Raw genomic sequence first — 16,705 nt, forward strand, 5'->3', positions numbered from 1 at the left:
TACTCTTTTAGACTAACAGATGAAATATCAAAATAACCCTAGTTAAATAATAATTAGGAATAATTAGGATTCAAAAATGTAAACTCTTGGTTCTGCGTTTTCAGTCAGTATTTATGTAATTCAGATATGAAGTTGAAATAAAATAAATTATTAGGTTCTGAGGTTACATATTTCGTTTCTGTAGTGCTCACTAAAAGGAGGAAACAATGATTCATGGATGAATCCTCTTGCCAAACAGTTTTCAAATATGGGATTGCTGGTAAGTCTTTTTTCCTGTGTGTAATGTATCCCAGCTTTTACATTTAGTACAAATTTTAAGACCATTGCCATATATAGTACAAAATTACAGATTTAAAAACTGGTTAAGCAGTGTTCCTGACGTAGATTAAACAATATTTGTTCTCTATTTTTTTATTCTCTCCAATATTTAAAGGTTACATTTTTTAATATTTGTAGTTCTAGTAGCCTTTTCTTTAGGCAGGTAGGGAAGAAAGAGACAGGCACTTAAAATTTATATTCTTCTCTCTGACTCCGGTACCAGTTTTAATATTATTTTTAAAAAGACAACCACAGTAAAATAACTACAGAAACTATTTGTGATTAACTATATAGGGAATTCTTATAGAATTCCTAATTTTTCCTTCATCTCTCGGGAACATCATGGAGACACCCTGTCCCTGGTGCCAAAAGACAAATGACTTTGACTTGGCTGCACATTTGAAGATTTGATGACTTGACAAGTCACGAGAAGAAGTTGTCATCATTTGGCTGCCATTCATGAAATTTGATCCTGAGCTGACTGGAGCTTGAGGACAGGGGTTTATTTCTCCAAGCAGCTGTTGAGCTATTGCTCTGTCCATAGATTTACTGAAGCTAATTCTATGTGAAAATTGAATTTAGGATTCAGGCACCAGCAGCAATCAAAGTAGTCGTATTTAAAATGTTATCGTCTTCATTCCAGTTTCAGGTTCATTTCAAAGGACCTTGTATAGTGCCAATAGGAAGATGTGACTCGTACATGCATAATGCTGCATATTGTCTCTGATTCAAACATTTAGTTCAAACCTTTCATTTTCCCTCACTGTTCTTTGCCTTTCAGAGTCAAACTGAAGATAATCCAAGCAGCAAAATGGATTTGTCTGTAGGTATGTGTCACTCCACTAATACAAATGGCGTACATTGTTACTGTATTGGGATCCCCTACTCAGTTTGAGTTGGGCTGGGTGCAGTAGGGACTATATTGAATACTTACTTTAAGGAAGGTGCCGTGCCAGATTCTAGGTAGGGGTTGAAAACTCAAATGACTGCAAGACCCAAGAAAGTAATGTAAATAAGCAGTGTGCGCCAGGCATGGGAAATTGGGACTTGGGGGCCACTGTGAGCTGCAGAGAGCATAGGTACCCCCTGAAGGAGTCAGCCCTGCTTGGCTCTCAGCAGCCGTGGCCGTGGAGGCGTGTGAGCTCAGCTCTGCCAGCTCTTCCAGTTTTTGAAGAGAGAGAGTCCAGAAGGAATTCAGATGTATATTAACATCCTGATTTTTAAATATTGGAAGCTGGTTCAGATTTTTTAAAATGTTGTGTGTTGCCCAACGAAATCTGTCTGAGACTGCGTTCTCAGGTTGCCCGCCCTGCCTGCCCTGGGATGTTTCCTTATTGGCTGACTCTCCTGTTGCGAGAGGAGTACATTGCAGGTCCAGCCCTTCGTCTGTGGGATCTTCACAAGGATGTGGTGCTCGCCCTGAGGGACTTGAGCAGACCCAGAAGAAAATAAAAAGATCCTGGATAGTCAGGAAATAGGCTTTGATCGATGGTATTATTAAATCCGAGAATAACTAAAACGGAAGCTTCCTGGGGCACTGATCGTGTCAGTGTACATATATTTGTAGAGCCGTGAAAGAAAAGTGGAAATAATCATTGCACCTGGGAAAATCACGTGGCCCAAGTAATGTGGCATCCCATCTCCTGTGTTCTTCTAAATTTTAGGGCAACAGTTACGCCTTTTTGAACTTTTCCTAATAACTGTGTTTCACAACCCCAACCATTTATCTCTAACAGATGCTGAAATACCATGTTTCCCCGAAAATAAGATCTAACCGGAAAATAAGCCCTAGCACGATTTTTCAGGATGACATCCCCTGAACACAAGCCCTAATGCGTCTTTTTGAGCAAAAATTAATGTAAGACCCAGTCTTATTTTCAGGGAAACACGGTAACAACAAGAGACAGATTCTTTCACTGAGGACATTTGAATTTATGAGCAAGACGTATTCATCAAACACATGAATAACCAGCCTGAATTTTGTGAGTCAGATTTTTGCCAGATTAGCCCTAAGGCTCTCTTTCAGTCTTCCACAGAAAGCAAGCTACAACTGATACATGTTGGGGTTTCTTGTTTGTTTTGTTTTGTTTAAAAGGACCCATATGTGTTCCAAGAAGGATCCCCAGCAGCCTGAACCATTGAGAGCTCTTGTGGCCTTATCCCAGCTGCCCAGGGAGGATCGTGGGGCAGGCAGGTCTCTCTTGGTCATAAGGGAGACACTGATTCTTGACATTTTTACTTCTTCTGTGGTACCTTTCAGGGAGCCTTACAGATAAAAAATTTGATGTGGACAAGCGAACAATGAATCTCGGGGATTTTAATGATATCATGAGGAAGGATCGCTCTGGGTTCCGTCCACCTAATTCCAAAGACATGGGAACCGCAGATAGTGGGCCTTATTTTGAGAAGGTGAGTTGAATCCTTTGTTTAAGGTAATAATTCATGAGAACCACTTTGGTTCCTGTTTGTCTTTTGATAATTGACTCCAGGAGGAAGCATAGAATTACTGAGCAAAACACAAACATCACCTGATTTAAATGGTGACATGTAAACAGTTGATGTCAACAGGTGATTAGGCAGGAGCTCGAGCCATCTGTCTTTAGGATGTGAGTATAGTGAAGAGGGTCTAAGTTTTGGAAAATTGATGAAGTTTGTAGGGGGAGGAAATGGTCTGACTTTCCACAGTGGGGGAACTGCACTCAAAACATGTAGAAGAAGTTTTAGAGACAAATTTATTCTGAATTCTTTTTTCTGCTACTTTTTGTGCAGTTACAAATTAAATCTCAGGATCTTGTGCAAAACTCTGTGTCTCCTAAGGCCTTGCCTTCTGGCTTTGTCAAGATGACTCCGAAGTTTCTCCTCTGCTATTTCTAAGAGCTCTTCTGTGATCTTGCTCCATTGCTCTAGTGGTCTGTTTACTTACAATGGTATAATTTCAAATTCTCAACTACCTCCTTTAAACAAGTCGTTTATACCCATTTGTTTTGATTTTGAACATTTCTAATGGAGGAGCTTGTTCTTGATTCAGAATACCAACTTGCAGTGCTCATGGTCTTCAGAAGCAGTTAAAACCAAAATTTTTACATCTGGCCCACTTCTGACACCATTGCTGCTGCTCCAGACAGCAACGTATTCACAGGAAGATTACTCTGGCTTCCATTTCTGCAGCCGCATAGAGTAATCAATATTAGATGCATAAAAATAAAGTGTCTGGCAATTTTTATCTTAGGCAGTGGACAGAATGTGTTACTCACTTACAGGATAAGAAAATCTCTATCAAAGAGGATGACAGATGGTGCCTGTTGGGCAAAGTATGATGATTGTTAGCAGATCCCAATTCTGTCCTGGTTTATTGCTAATACACTCTAACTGTGTTTATTCCTAGTGTTTTCTCTCTTTTCCCTTCTTGCATTCTGTTGCTTCACTAACCAACACTCACTGTGATTGGCTAACTACTACTTTTCAGCTGACTTTGCCTTTCTCCAATCAAGATGGGTGCCTTGGGGATGAGGCTCCCTGCTCTCCCTTCTCCCCTTCTCCCAGCTACAAGCTGTCTCCCTCTGGTTCCACACTACCCAACGTCAGCCTTGGAGCAATCGGCACAGGGCTCAACCCCCAAAACTTCGCTGCTAGACAAGTAAGGAGGCCTCTCAAATTTATAACTGCTTGGCTGTGGCCTCGCCTTGGCCCTGGTCTGCAGTTTATTGCATCATTTGTCTGTCTTGGGAAATTTGTTGATTACTGAATGCACAGAATGATATTAAGTATAGGCCTTAGAGCTTTCAGCCGATAGAACCCATCTCTCTTCATGTTTCTCAACATGGATTTTATTTTAAATCTGTTTCTTTTGTCTTCTCATTTTTGATCGTGAGTTCACATTTAATGAGTTAACTACTAACTGCCTTAGGAAAATGTTAAAGAGGCTATGTAGGGACTGTATACCATCTAATGGCATATTTGCCATTTTTAACATAAGATTGAGTGGCAAGTACTAATACTTTTGATGTCTTTTCAATTTAACAAAACTGCTCATTGGAAAAATAGCAGCAAAACTAGTAAGATTAAGTATTTGAGGATTACAGCATCTTAAAAGCTGGTGTCTTTAAATATAAAATACAACAATTACCCAGAGAAAGGTAACTTTGAGATTAGATAATGAAGCTTTGAGAAGACCGGTTGTTGCTTGGACGAGGCAGTGTTGCTTTCAGCCTGGAGTGGCTCCTTTCCTAGGGTCTCATCAGTCCTCCGAGGAAGGGCCACGCGATAGAAGCAAGACTGGCAGGGCTGGCACGATAAGGCCCACTTGCTTTCACAGGACTGAGGGAACACGTAGGCCTCTGTCGCCCTACAGTAGCTCTGTTGCAGTTTTTGTGAAGAAAATCAGGAATTTGGAGACAATTCCTTTGTGGCAGTGACTCCAGTGATATTTTCTTAGTCATAGTTCTGTGACCACATACTTGTCACTGTGACTTTCACTTCAGGATGTCTTGGAATGACATTTAATTTCTAGTTGTATTTATTTTGTTTCCACATGATGACTTTCACATATAAATTAAAGAATGATATAAAACACCAGTCCTCAAGGGGCATATTAGTGTTTCATATTCTTAGCACGTTTTAAAAAATGGCTTATGTTGTATCCATGTGTTGAGATTGGTATCTCTGGATTGGAAGTTATAGATGATATTTTGTTTCCTTCCTTTATATTTCACTGTTTATCTTAATGTTTCCACACAGAGCATGGATATGTATTGCTCATATAGACAGAGAAGAAACAATGATATCAGTTGTTTTGGGTTTAGGTATAGAAAATATAAAATAGTCAGAACACTCTAGGTTAATGGTGATTATAAGCGTGCCCCCAGGACCACATGATGTTACTTGTTAGTACATAAACTAGAGTATAATAGGCCATCCAAGCTAGCTGTGCATTGGACTTTAAGAAAAGGTCATTCTTTTTCATTTTTTTAATCTGTGGATTGTTACAAAATCCACCTTGAACTAGGTTGATACACCATGTTCTATCCAAATATAGTCATGGTTTTCTCACACTGTATTTTTGCTTGTTTGTTTTGTTTTTAATATATTTTATTGGGGAATAGCGGGGGACACTGTGTTTCCCCAGGGCCCATCCACTCCAAGCAGTCGTCCCTCAATCTAGTTGTGGAGGGCATAGCTTACTGGCCCATGTGGGATTCGAACCGGCAACCCTGCCACTCAGAGCTCGCGCTCTGCTGTAACCAACTGAGCCATCCGGCCGACCCTCTCACACTGTTTTCATGCAGACTTCATATACTTCATAATTAAACAATAGAATTTAAGGTTTTTATTTTCAAATCACAGGTGATTTCATTCAGCTTGGTAACTGTTTTTAATTTATGTACCTTTCTAAGTTAAACACTGTAGTGGAGGCAAATATCACCAATAACTGTTAGGACTCAGCTCATCATAAAAGCCTCACGTACAATAGTAAAACTTTAGAAATAGCCAGATAAACCACCTTGAACACGTGTACAACCTTTTGGTTTTTCCTAATTTCTAAATGTAGTTTTTAAAAAAAGACTCAACCTGTAAGTTGTCACTAAATACATTGCTGTACAAAGTAACTACTTCTGAGCCGAGAAAATGACCAGCTTGTGATGCCAAGGTTCCATATTGAAAAATAGAGAAGGTATTTTTTGATAGAGGCTGTCGACTTATCTATACTATGGTCCACATCGGGCATATCAAAGTGGGTGGTACGACTTGAGACACACTTGGTCATGAAAACCTAGAACATTTGGTGGGAGTGGGGTGGAATCTGTCTGCTGGAATAGGGAAGTAGGGCTTGATATTACAAAAAATTTGAAAAGCAAATTCCTTTTAATACTACTTACCAAAGAGGGTTGGAATTTAAAATTACCCTCACAAAGCAGTTTTAGACCTGTCAAGAACTGGATTCTGGCAAGGGCTTGAGCTATCAGAAGCCCCACCATTCAAGGACCAGTCCGTGAATAATTAACATGTAATATCAAGGTCATTATTTTGATAGTAAAGTGTAAGTGAGAAACATCTTAGCAGACTATTCTGAACACAGCGCCTTAGACTGCTCAGCCCTCCTGCTGACATTGTGGAATATTCTTAGCAAAATAGATGTTTCCTGTTTTCTTGGGAACGACCAGTAGCTAAGCCACTGACTACCATGATCTCGAAAGTTAGCACCGAGCTGTTTCACCTTGGGGTGAGTGTTTGATTAGTAAGACAGGAGAAGCAGAGATATTAGAGTTTCTAGAATTAAAGGTCTTTTCATGTTTAAACAATCCTTTAATTCATGGTGGATCTTTGATTTTCTTTTATGAGACACACACAGATTTTGATTGCCATTTCTACTTTATGTTCATATTCATTTTTATTTTCGATGCTTTTAAGTTTATTTGTATCCCCATAGCAATCCCTTAATCTATTTTGAATCATTAAGCCATCAAAATATCTTTAGTGTTCTAGAACTTACTAGTGCCCTTACAAAATTCTACTTTAAAATTACCTTACTCCCCACAGCGCCAGGGCTAAGACGATGGTGGTGGCTTCAGTTCAGAGTGTACATACTTGATATAAGCAATGGTGCAACTGTTCCCTGATGCTGTTCAGGGGGACGTTGTCAAGTGTATGATATTGGTGGGTCATGGATGTTTGCAAATGATGTGTCCATCCTACAGGTCAGGGCTTTATTGAATTGTGGGAATAGAAAGACTGGGAGTACTAACCTGGAAAGACAGAATGGAAAATTAATACGATTCAATGATGGAAGCTATCTAAGGGTCTTAAAGTATTCCAGGGACATATAGATGGACCCAGTTAATTTTAATGTGAAATGAGTAAGAAGGGCTTGGGGAAGACTTTCTTGATGAGGATGACCTCTGAGCTGGACCTTGAAAAGGCCAACTGAAGATGGTATAGAAAACGGCCTCGGGCAGAGGGAACACAGTGTCAGGTATCAAATATGGTTTCTTTGCTGAGGGACTTTGCGGCTAGAAACAAGTCAGAAACAAAGAGCGGTCATACGGCCCAGCTTTCTGTAGGTCTTTGACTTTAAAAGTATAGAAGTGCTCCAAGGAATTGGTCCTCCAGAAATCAGGCAGTTAAGCTTGTTTTTAACTAGCCTGTTAATCACATGTTTGAATGAGAAGTTACAGGTGAGTAATGTGTGTTTTGGTGTCCCTATAATGATTTTTCACTTTTTCCCCTTTCCTCCTTTTTAATCTCACTCTGTGATTGACTCATATTTTTCCACCTAGCAAGGAGGGGACCAGGCAGACCCAAGACAGGGAAGGGTGTTCAGCTCTGGAGCAGGGCCCTCGTGGAGCTAGGCTCACAATTGGGTGGTACTGATGGGATTGAACTAACCAATGCAGAGAAGTAATATCGTGGTGTTTTATACCTGATGTTATTCATAGTGTATTTTTTTACTCAGATGCCTTTCAAGATGGATCTCAGATTATAAAGCTTGAGAATCAATTTGGTAAACCCAATCTTAAAAAAAAGTAATTGAAATAAACAGTGCATTACCTATACCTTTCAATTACAAAAACAAAAAAAAAATAGATTGCTTTTTCTAACATTTGACTAAATTTAACCCTTCTGGTTTATAGAGATAATCAGACTGCAGAGGTGGAAATGATATTCCCATGGTTAGATTTAGTAATTGTCCTGAGCATTCCAAGATCAGGAACTTGCCAGTGGTAAAATCCTGTGATTCCCTGGAACACAGGATATGGTTCTTCTGAGGGATAGAAAACCTGAACTGTTTCTTATTTGCAGTTTCCTGTGTTACCACAGAGCCTTACTGTTGCTGTATGTTTACAGGGTGGCAATCACGGTTTGTTTGGAAATAGCACAGCACAATCGCGAGGCCTGCACACGCCAGTGCAGCCACTGAATTCTTCTCCTAGTCTCCGGGCGCAAGTGCCTCCCCAGTTCATTTCCCCCCAGGTAAGCAACGTTCAGAAGTGAAGTCCATCCAGGCGGTTAACCAGTTGTCAGCTGGCTGGTTTTGTGGGCATAAAAGCAGTACTTGTAGTCTTACATTTGAAAAACCGACATGCCAAGGATCAAGGTTTTTAAAACGAAAGATCGAATCTCACTTTTTAAAATTATTTCATGCATATAAAATAGGTGTTTTTGCATGAAAAACATTATGGGTATATTCCTTTTAGACCTCCTGAGTATTTTTCTAATACTGTATTGATTTTTTAATTGCATATAATTAAAACTACCTTATAAATTCTGTTGAGTCAAAATTCAGAAGTTGCTTGCCCTCAAGGATTCACCCACAGAAGATCAGGAGAACTGCCAGGTTCTGGGTTATTCTGAAAGGTTTGGAGCTGATCCATACTAGAATACTGCCGAGGTGCCCTGGGGGGGAGTTGTAGAGCTAATGAGGTGGAAGAGACTTAATCACAGAGCAGCTCTGTAAGACGCAGCCCTTGGGTACCATGGGGACCTTTTAGGTCCATGTCTTAGTAGGAGATGTGCAGTGAGTTTTGGGGGGTACAGGTGTGAGATTTGTGCCAGTCTACCACATACTGCGAGAGAAATCCCCGCATTACTCACTTCGTTGTGAGAAAACGAGTCTCAGGAGCAAAGTAAAAGCTGATAAGCCGTGTAAGGATTCAGTGTGACCTTGGTAACTCCTGAGAGTGTTACTTTCATGAACTTAGTAAAAGCAAGAGCTTTGAGTCTGTCCCTATATAAGGGGGTGAGGGCGCTTATAGATCCAACCAACAGGTATAAAGAAAGAGTCAGGTTTTGTTGTTTCATTTTTTGAAATGTCTTTTAAGACATCAGATACTTATTTGAAACCATCATCTGTAGATTTCAGCTCCTGTTTTTGACATTGAGTCGTATGTGTTTTGCAGAGGAAAAAGAGTGCATTGTACCCTCCCTCCCTTGGCCGCCTCCTCGTGGTTCTGTCTGGGAGTCTTAGTGTCTGTCCCCTGGCCCTTCCCGCCCTCTAAGTTCCGGTCACCCCCACGTCCCGGCAGTGGTATAGCCCCCCACACAGACCTGTCCCTGACTCCCGGCACTTACAGTGGCTGTGTCTTTACTCTTGGAGCACTTTCCAACCTGCCTTAGTTGTCCGTCGTTACTGAATGTCTGCAGTATGCCAGGTAGTGTGTTGACAATGCACAGCTGAAGAAAACGCCATCTCTCCCATGCCGCCTCCTGCAGTTGGTGGTGGTGACGGAAGAATAGTCAGAAACAGTGTGGTAAGTGTTGTATGGAAATGCTTAGCAGAGTTTGGGGGTTGGGCGAGTGACATTTAACCTGGGTCTTGAAGACAGTCATTTGGCTGGGCATGGCTACACTGAAGGTGCCCCCCTGGGCATGGGGCAGCTTGTGCAGGGGCAGCCCTCTGGAAGGGCAGGGTGTGTTTAGGGAGATGCAGGAATCGGAATAATTAATTTGAGTTTGTGGACACATGTAGCTGCTGTCTGGGGTGGAATGGGAAGGAACTCGTCAGGAAGTTTGGGACCAAATTTGGAAAAGCTTTGTTTACCTTGCTAAAGAGTTTGGACTTGGTCCTTTGGTCAGCATGGTTTATAACCATTGTCTGGGCTACTATTTAAAAATACAGTTCCCAGGTGTCCCCCAATCTACTAAGACAAAATCTGGGGTGTTGGAACCTCGCCACCCCGAGGTGATTCTTAGGTGCTGCCTGAGGTTTGGCTGCTGTTGCTACAGATCATCCAACGTTAGGTCAGATGTTTTTAGCTGAGTAGCAATGTAGGAAAACTTATGTTTTAGGAAGATAACACTGAACATAATTGCAGGACATGTTTGCATGCAGAATTACTAGAGCAGAGATCAGTGACAAGGTTAGTACAGGAGTCCAGACAAGGCAGTGGCAGTGGGAATTAAGACCTTCGTGGGAAAGGTCACTGGGGATTTTTCTGCTGTGGAATACAGTGGTCTGTTCTGCAGGTTCTGCTCACTGACTGTATCAGCAGCGTTTGACATATTTGGTTGCTGCCTCCTTTTTGAAACATTTAATTCATTTAATTCACAGACACTGTCTGTGTTGGTTCTCCAGTTCCGTAGCTCTCGTTCTCCATCTCCTTTACAAGTTCCTCCTCACTCCCCCAACACTTACACCTCAGAGTGCCCTCCAGTCTCCATCCTCGACCCTCTTCTCACCAGCCGCAGCTACTGCTCGGTGATCTCACCCAGTGGAACGACTTAAATACTAACAGTTCCAATCGTGTCTTCAGCTCAGAGCACTTCTCAGCTTCACATACTCCTGGGGATCTTGACTGGGATGACATCTCGAGTGTCATCCTAGTTAACGTGACATCTCGAGTTAACTTGTCCAAAATCAAACTTCGGACTGATGCTACACTCCCCTCAAAACACCCTCTTCCTCTGTGTAAATGGAGGTAAACTCTCGTTCTGCAAGAGCTCAGGGCACAGACCGCAAGAGTCCATTGTGAGTCTTCTCACAGTCCACGTCCAATCCACCAACAAACCTGCCCTTCACGACTTCATCCCGAATCCGACCATTTCTTATCACCCCCTCTAATGGGACCCCGGGCCGAGCCACCAGCCCTGCTCGCCTAGAAATGGCCGCGTTGGTCCTGTTCTTCACCCAGCGTTCAGACTGACCCCCTCACACTGCACTGTCCAATGTAGCCATTAGCCATGTGAGCACTGAAAATGTGACTAGTTGAATGGAAGAACTGAATTTTTACCTTGCGTTCATTTAAATTTAAATAGCCATACCTGGTTAGTGGCTACTGTGTGGACGATACAGATATAGAACATTTCTGTCAGCGTGGAAAGTGAAACTGAACTGTGTTCCTGCAGCTTTCCTGGGAATCCTCTCGGCTCGCTCTCACTGAGAATACAAAGCTCACTCTTCACTGTGGTCTTTGAGGTTCTTGGTGACACCCCCACCCCCACCCACCTGCCATTCTCCCATTGGTTCAGCCTCTCCAGCCAACTGACCCCAGCACACTCAGCGTGCTCCTACAAGCCCTTCTCCCAAATTGCCACGTGGCTCCAGCTTTATTTCCTTTGGCTCTCGGCTTTGGTGCCACCTTATCAGGGAGGCTGTCCCAGGCCAGGCTGTGTACAGTATGCCACCACCACCCGGTCCGCCCCGTCCTCCCCCAGGAGTTAGTGCTTCACAGGGGCAGGGTATGGGTTTGCTTTATTCTCTGCTGAATCCTGAACTTCTGTAACCGTGCAGGGCATGGATTTCAGGCTCAGTACATATATATCAAGTCAGAAGACGCATTTCAGAATGATTTAGAAAGTGGATTTGTGAGGAAAGCATAGTTAACTTAGTCTAAGAGATTTAGAGGCTGCGAATGACCAGAGTCTGCGCTTCTTGGAGAAAGTACTTGTGTTTGCCTGCATTTTTTGAAATTTGTTTATTTAGCAAAATGTGGTTAACATTTAATGCATGATGAGGGCAACATACTGAACAGTGGAATCTTCCAATATTTTCTTGACATTCTCATGTTTCTTAAAAGAAAGTAATTGGGTAGCTATGTTTCTTCAGTAAACATAGCTAAAGCAAAAGTAAAGACAATAAAAAAGTAAAGACAATGTAATAGCCATACTGAAAGTTTGGAGGGTGGAGAAAAAATTCTTCCTGAAAGCCCCCCACCCAGCTATACTGAGAGGGATGACTTCTCCACAATCTCCTGTTGGGGCTTTGTCCGTGTACAGGCATGATTTTCACATCCCCGCGTACATGGTCTCTATGTCCTGCTGTTGCCGTCAGCGCTGGTCCTCGTGTTTTCCTCTGTTGCTGTGTAGTCTTCACATTGGTCATTCTTTTTTTTTTTTTTTTAAAGATTTTTTTATTGGAGAAGGGGAACAGGACTTTATTGGGGAACAGTGTGTACTTCCAGGACTTTTATTTTTTTTCCCCAAGTTAAGTTGTTGTTCTTTCAATCTTAGTTGTGGAGGGTGCTGTTCAGCTTCAAGTTGTTGTCCTTTCAGTCTGAGTTGTGGAGGGCGCAGCTCAGCTCCAGGTCCAGTTGCTGTTGCTAGTTGCAGGGGGCATAGCCCACCATCCCTTGCGGGAGTCGAAAGGGCAACCTGTGGTTGAGAGGACACGCCCCAACCAACTGAGCCATCCGGGAGGCAGCTCAGCTCAAGGTGCCGTGTTCAATCTTAGTTGCAGGGAGCAGAGCCCACCATCCCTTGTGGGACTCGAGGAATTGAACTGACAACCTTGTGGTTGAGAGCCCACTGGCCCATGTGGGAATCGAACCGGCAGCCTTCGGAGTTAGGAGCACGGAGCTCTAACCACCTGAGCCACCGGGCCGGCCCACATTGGTCATTCTTAACAAAGAAGGTGTGATGTTCCCTCAGGTAGACTTACATGGGTTTCCCTTCCCCCAGTATTGGATATTTAGTTGTCTCTAGTATTTTATTCTTAAAATAATTCTGTGGAGAAATCCTTATACATAGGTCTTTGTCCAGATTATTTCTAAATTTAGTTGCCCAGAATGAAATCCGTGGGACAAAGCACATAAACATTTATGTTTATAAACATAAACAGATAAATATTTTTAAATGTTACATCCACTATAACCACTGAATAGGCGCAGTCAATATTTAACGTACACATGAAAAGAAGACATTGAAACTAATCTTTAAGGTTTGTTACATGTTCCAGGCCTTGTGTTTTTTCTATCTTGCCTTTTTTATCCTTAACTCAGATATTCCGAAACTAGCATATTCTAGCAGGCTTTTGTCTTGCTTTTAAATTGCTGTCATTTTGCACCTGCAATGCTTCGTTAAATGCCATATTGGCTCCAACTAGATCGTCACTTTCTCCAGGCCAGCTGGAAATTGAAGGGCTTTTAAGCCAGAATAATTAACTCCCTGCTATGGGAATGTGCAAACCTGCACTTTAATTACTCTGCAGCCCAGGAAGGAGTAGCCATTTGCCAGGAGCCTGGTGGTGCTTCTCTGTGGTCCTCTGTATTCATTGGAGAAGGACAATACCTGTGCAATCTGAAGAAGGGAGAGGCTGAGCAAAGCTAGATAGGACGTTCTCAAAGTGGAACCTTTACAGTCTTTATAACTGTCAATTTATGGAACATAGGAGATGCTGGCATTTAAAGTATAAAAGTACATCGCGTTAGCATTTCTTTTCTTTATAGTCTCTGTATCTGTCTCTCTTTAAACAATATATTGTTTCAGTTTGTCTTTTTCGCACTTTATATAATGAAATCTCTGGCTTTTTTTTTACTTGATATTGTTCCTAGGATTTTCCCATGTTGATTTGGGCAGCTGGGGTTCATACAGTATTCCATTACATGAATGTACCGATCCTATCGATACTTGGGCTGTTTCCAGATTTTTTTTGCTGTTACGAGCACCACTGCTGTGACTATTCTTATACTTGTCTCCTAGGATGGATTTCTCTAGGGTACCACTGGGTCATGGGGACGCTGTACTTGGAATGGTGGTTTCTTAGGTAATTTTGCGTAGTAGGAATAGTAAGGGGAGGGAATGATGGGCTCTTGGAAAGGGATGGCATCGATTTCCAAGACTGAAGACAAATGTGTTGGTCAGGAGACCAGCTGATTTGTTCACTAGAGCTTTTAAAACTGAAAGAAAAAATGCGGGGAAATGAAAGCTTAGACAATGGCTGTTTATTTGGAAAGCCTGCAGATTGGGAAACAAAATAAGCAGAGGAGATTTCCCATGGATCACAGAAGAAAAAAACATTGGAACAATGTTAGAAACAATGCTGATAGCCTAGAGCAACACTCTCCAATAGAAATATATCCTATGAGCCACATGATATAGTTTTTGGTAGCCACACTTAAAAAGATAAAAATAGGTGCAATTAATAATGCATATTGTTTGTTTTAACTCACTGTAGCTAAAGTATCATTTCAACCTGTGACAATGCTTAAAAATTATTGAAATTTTTACTTTTTTTTTTTTAATACCAAGTCTTTGAAATCTGGTGTGTATTTTGCACTGAAAGCACATCACAGTTCAGATTACCCCTGTTTCAGGTACACAAAAGCCACCTGAGACTAGTGGCTGACACTGCAGCACAAGCCTACCGAACATAGTTACTGTACTCGTTTCTTTCCTAGAAACTATCACAATAAATTACCACAAACTGGGTAGCTCAAAGCAACAGAAATGTATTCTCTCAGTTCTGGAGAGATCAAGTCCAAAATCAAGGTGTCATGAGGGTTGGTTCCTACTGCAGGCTATTAAGGAGAGTCTGTTCCATGCCCCTCTCCTCACTTCTGGGGGGCCCTGGCCGTCTGATGTTCTTTAGATTTATACGCATCCATCGCTCCATCTCTGCCTCCATACTCTCACGCTGTGTTCTTCCCTGCGTGTCTCTGTCTTCACACAACTTTCTCTTCTCTCTGTGTCCAAATTGCCCTCTTCTAAGGACACAGTCATTGGACCAGGGCCCACTCTAATCCAGTATGACATCATCTTAAACTTGATTACATCTGCAAAGACCCTGTTTCCCAATGAGGTCACATTCTGAGGTTCCAGCTGGGCATGAATTTTGGAGGAACACTGTTCAACCCAGTCTGGTTGCTAAATCAAATGAATGTAAGATTCACACTTAAGGTTGTAAATATGATTTCATGGGTCACTGAGGTTTAGTAGACTAAGACCCCAGTTTGAAATAGGGTGTTGATAGAGATCCCAGGACATTCTACACTCATAGCCTCCTCCCTGCCCCCTAAAAAAAAATCTTAACATGGTGAGATTAGAACTATTACATCAGAGACAATAAGTGAAGTCACACTGATGACTATTCGGGTGAACTCAAAGGAAAGATGAAGAAGAGTTTTATTTGGGAGACACTGTTGTAGGGCGTGTCCCTCATCCTGGCCATAAAACTGGGGCAGCAGCAAAATGTGCAGTAGTGGTGTGTTCGCTTTGAGTGGTGTGCTCACATCGGCTAGGGGTCCGACGCTTAAAATAGGAAAGCAAATATTTTTCAATTAATTGGCAACACTCAGCATCTCTTAGCAGATTGAGAGGAAGCAGCTGGGAGAACTATTGCTTTCACATATTTTCCAAAATGATAGAATTGTTAGGTTAGTGAAAGAGACTGAGATCTTGGAAGAAAACAAGTTGGTGAGCCAAGTATAGGAAACCTGAACTTAAGTGTTTCAAGACTAGAAATTGTCAAAAGATAGGCAGATATTCTTGAGAATGCGGCAGAGACTGTTACTCAAAAGCATTAGGAAATTGAGGGATTTAACTTTGACTCTGATGCTAAAGAAAGAAAATGGGAAAACCCAGTGGGTCTTCTGCTGAAAGCTTTCTGATGACTCAGTTTTTAAAAGGGCGTTTTCAAAAGATGGAAAGTAAGGGGATGCAAGCAAGGATGAGTATGTGTAGTCACGATGGGGGATGAGAGCACAATAAGCTGAGGGCTGCAAAAGAGGAGGCGGACGAAAAGCCTTTAGAGTTTGGTGTGGTTTGGTAACTGGAAAAAGAATTGCTCTGGACTCTGTATAATGCTGATTGATTAAGTGGAAATAACATTTTTACTACTTTTGTCTTCTCTGTTAAGAACAAGGATGTTCAACCAAAAGGGTTAAGATTCCTTAAATTAAGGAACATAAATTCTACAGCCAAGAGGGAATTGGTGAGACGAATTACAGAGCCCTGTCTGTGATCTTTGAGGAATGCTAGGGGCCTTCACGGGGAGGTTAATAATGATGGCCCCTCTTTGCTGCCAAAATCCTGAATTTTTAAGACAAAAGAGGAAGGCATGGGGGGTGGGGAATACTCCCGTTTCTACTGGGAAAACTGATACTGGAGAATGTGAGCTCCCTAAGACTGAATTCCAGACTTACCCCCCAGTAATGGGGGGGGGGGGGCTCCTTGTAGACTTGCTAACAAGAAAAGGAAAAGGCCTGGACGGTAGTCATTGTGATAAAATCGGGTGCCCCTCTGTGTGGAGCTTCAGATCAGACGCAGGAAAGAAGCATGCGTCCTCCACAAGAAGTGAGGAGAAAGGGGAAATTTTTTAAACTAGTTTTGAAAGGATAAGGAAAGTTGCTTAAAGACTGATGAACCTTGTGCCAATTCCAGGCAAGATTCTAGACTAGATTGTCAAAAAGATGGCTTTTGAGCCCCTGTGAATAGGAATCAAGAATCCTCGTTTGCTAACCAGTTTTAACTTAACTCATTTCCTTCCTTGAGTGGTAAAAAAAATCTTGGATTATAAGAATGATATAGTTGTATCTCTATTTTGACAAGGCATTTGACAAGCTCTTTATTTTAGATAAGCTGGAAAAATATAGGTTAAATGTTGAAACCGTTGTGTGGCTTAGTAAATGATTGACTGTTCGTCCAGGCTGATCAGTTTCAGGTTGGGAGGTTTCGTGGC

General features: G+C 41.9%; 1 protein-coding gene across 12 annotated transcripts in view; it reads left to right on the forward strand.

Annotated features, from left to right (window-relative positions):
* TNRC6B (trinucleotide repeat containing adaptor 6B) overlaps positions 1 to 16,705 on the forward strand; it is a 218,476-nt gene that overhangs the window by 181,503 nt on the left and 20,268 nt on the right. For 6 of the 12 annotated variants that reach the window (XM_019734462.2, XM_019734463.2, XM_074326432.1 and 3 more), the window contains 5 exons: positions 185 to 259; positions 1,100 to 1,145; positions 2,579 to 2,727; positions 3,785 to 3,955; positions 8,161 to 8,286. In XM_019734462.2, the coding sequence (XP_019590021.2) occupies positions 185 to 259; positions 1,100 to 1,145; positions 2,579 to 2,727; positions 3,785 to 3,955; positions 8,161 to 8,286 (567 nt within the window). The remainder of the gene's footprint in view (positions 1 to 184; positions 260 to 1,099; positions 1,146 to 2,578; positions 2,728 to 3,784; positions 3,956 to 8,160; positions 8,287 to 16,705) is intronic. The other 6 variants (XM_019734464.2, XM_074326433.1, XM_074326434.1 and 3 more) reach the window with 1 other exon arrangement.

Source organism: Rhinolophus sinicus, linkage group LG02 (assembly GCF_036562045.2).
Source record: "Rhinolophus sinicus isolate RSC01 linkage group LG02, ASM3656204v1, whole genome shotgun sequence".
NCBI lineage: Eukaryota > Metazoa > Chordata > Mammalia > Chiroptera > Rhinolophidae > Rhinolophus > Rhinolophus sinicus.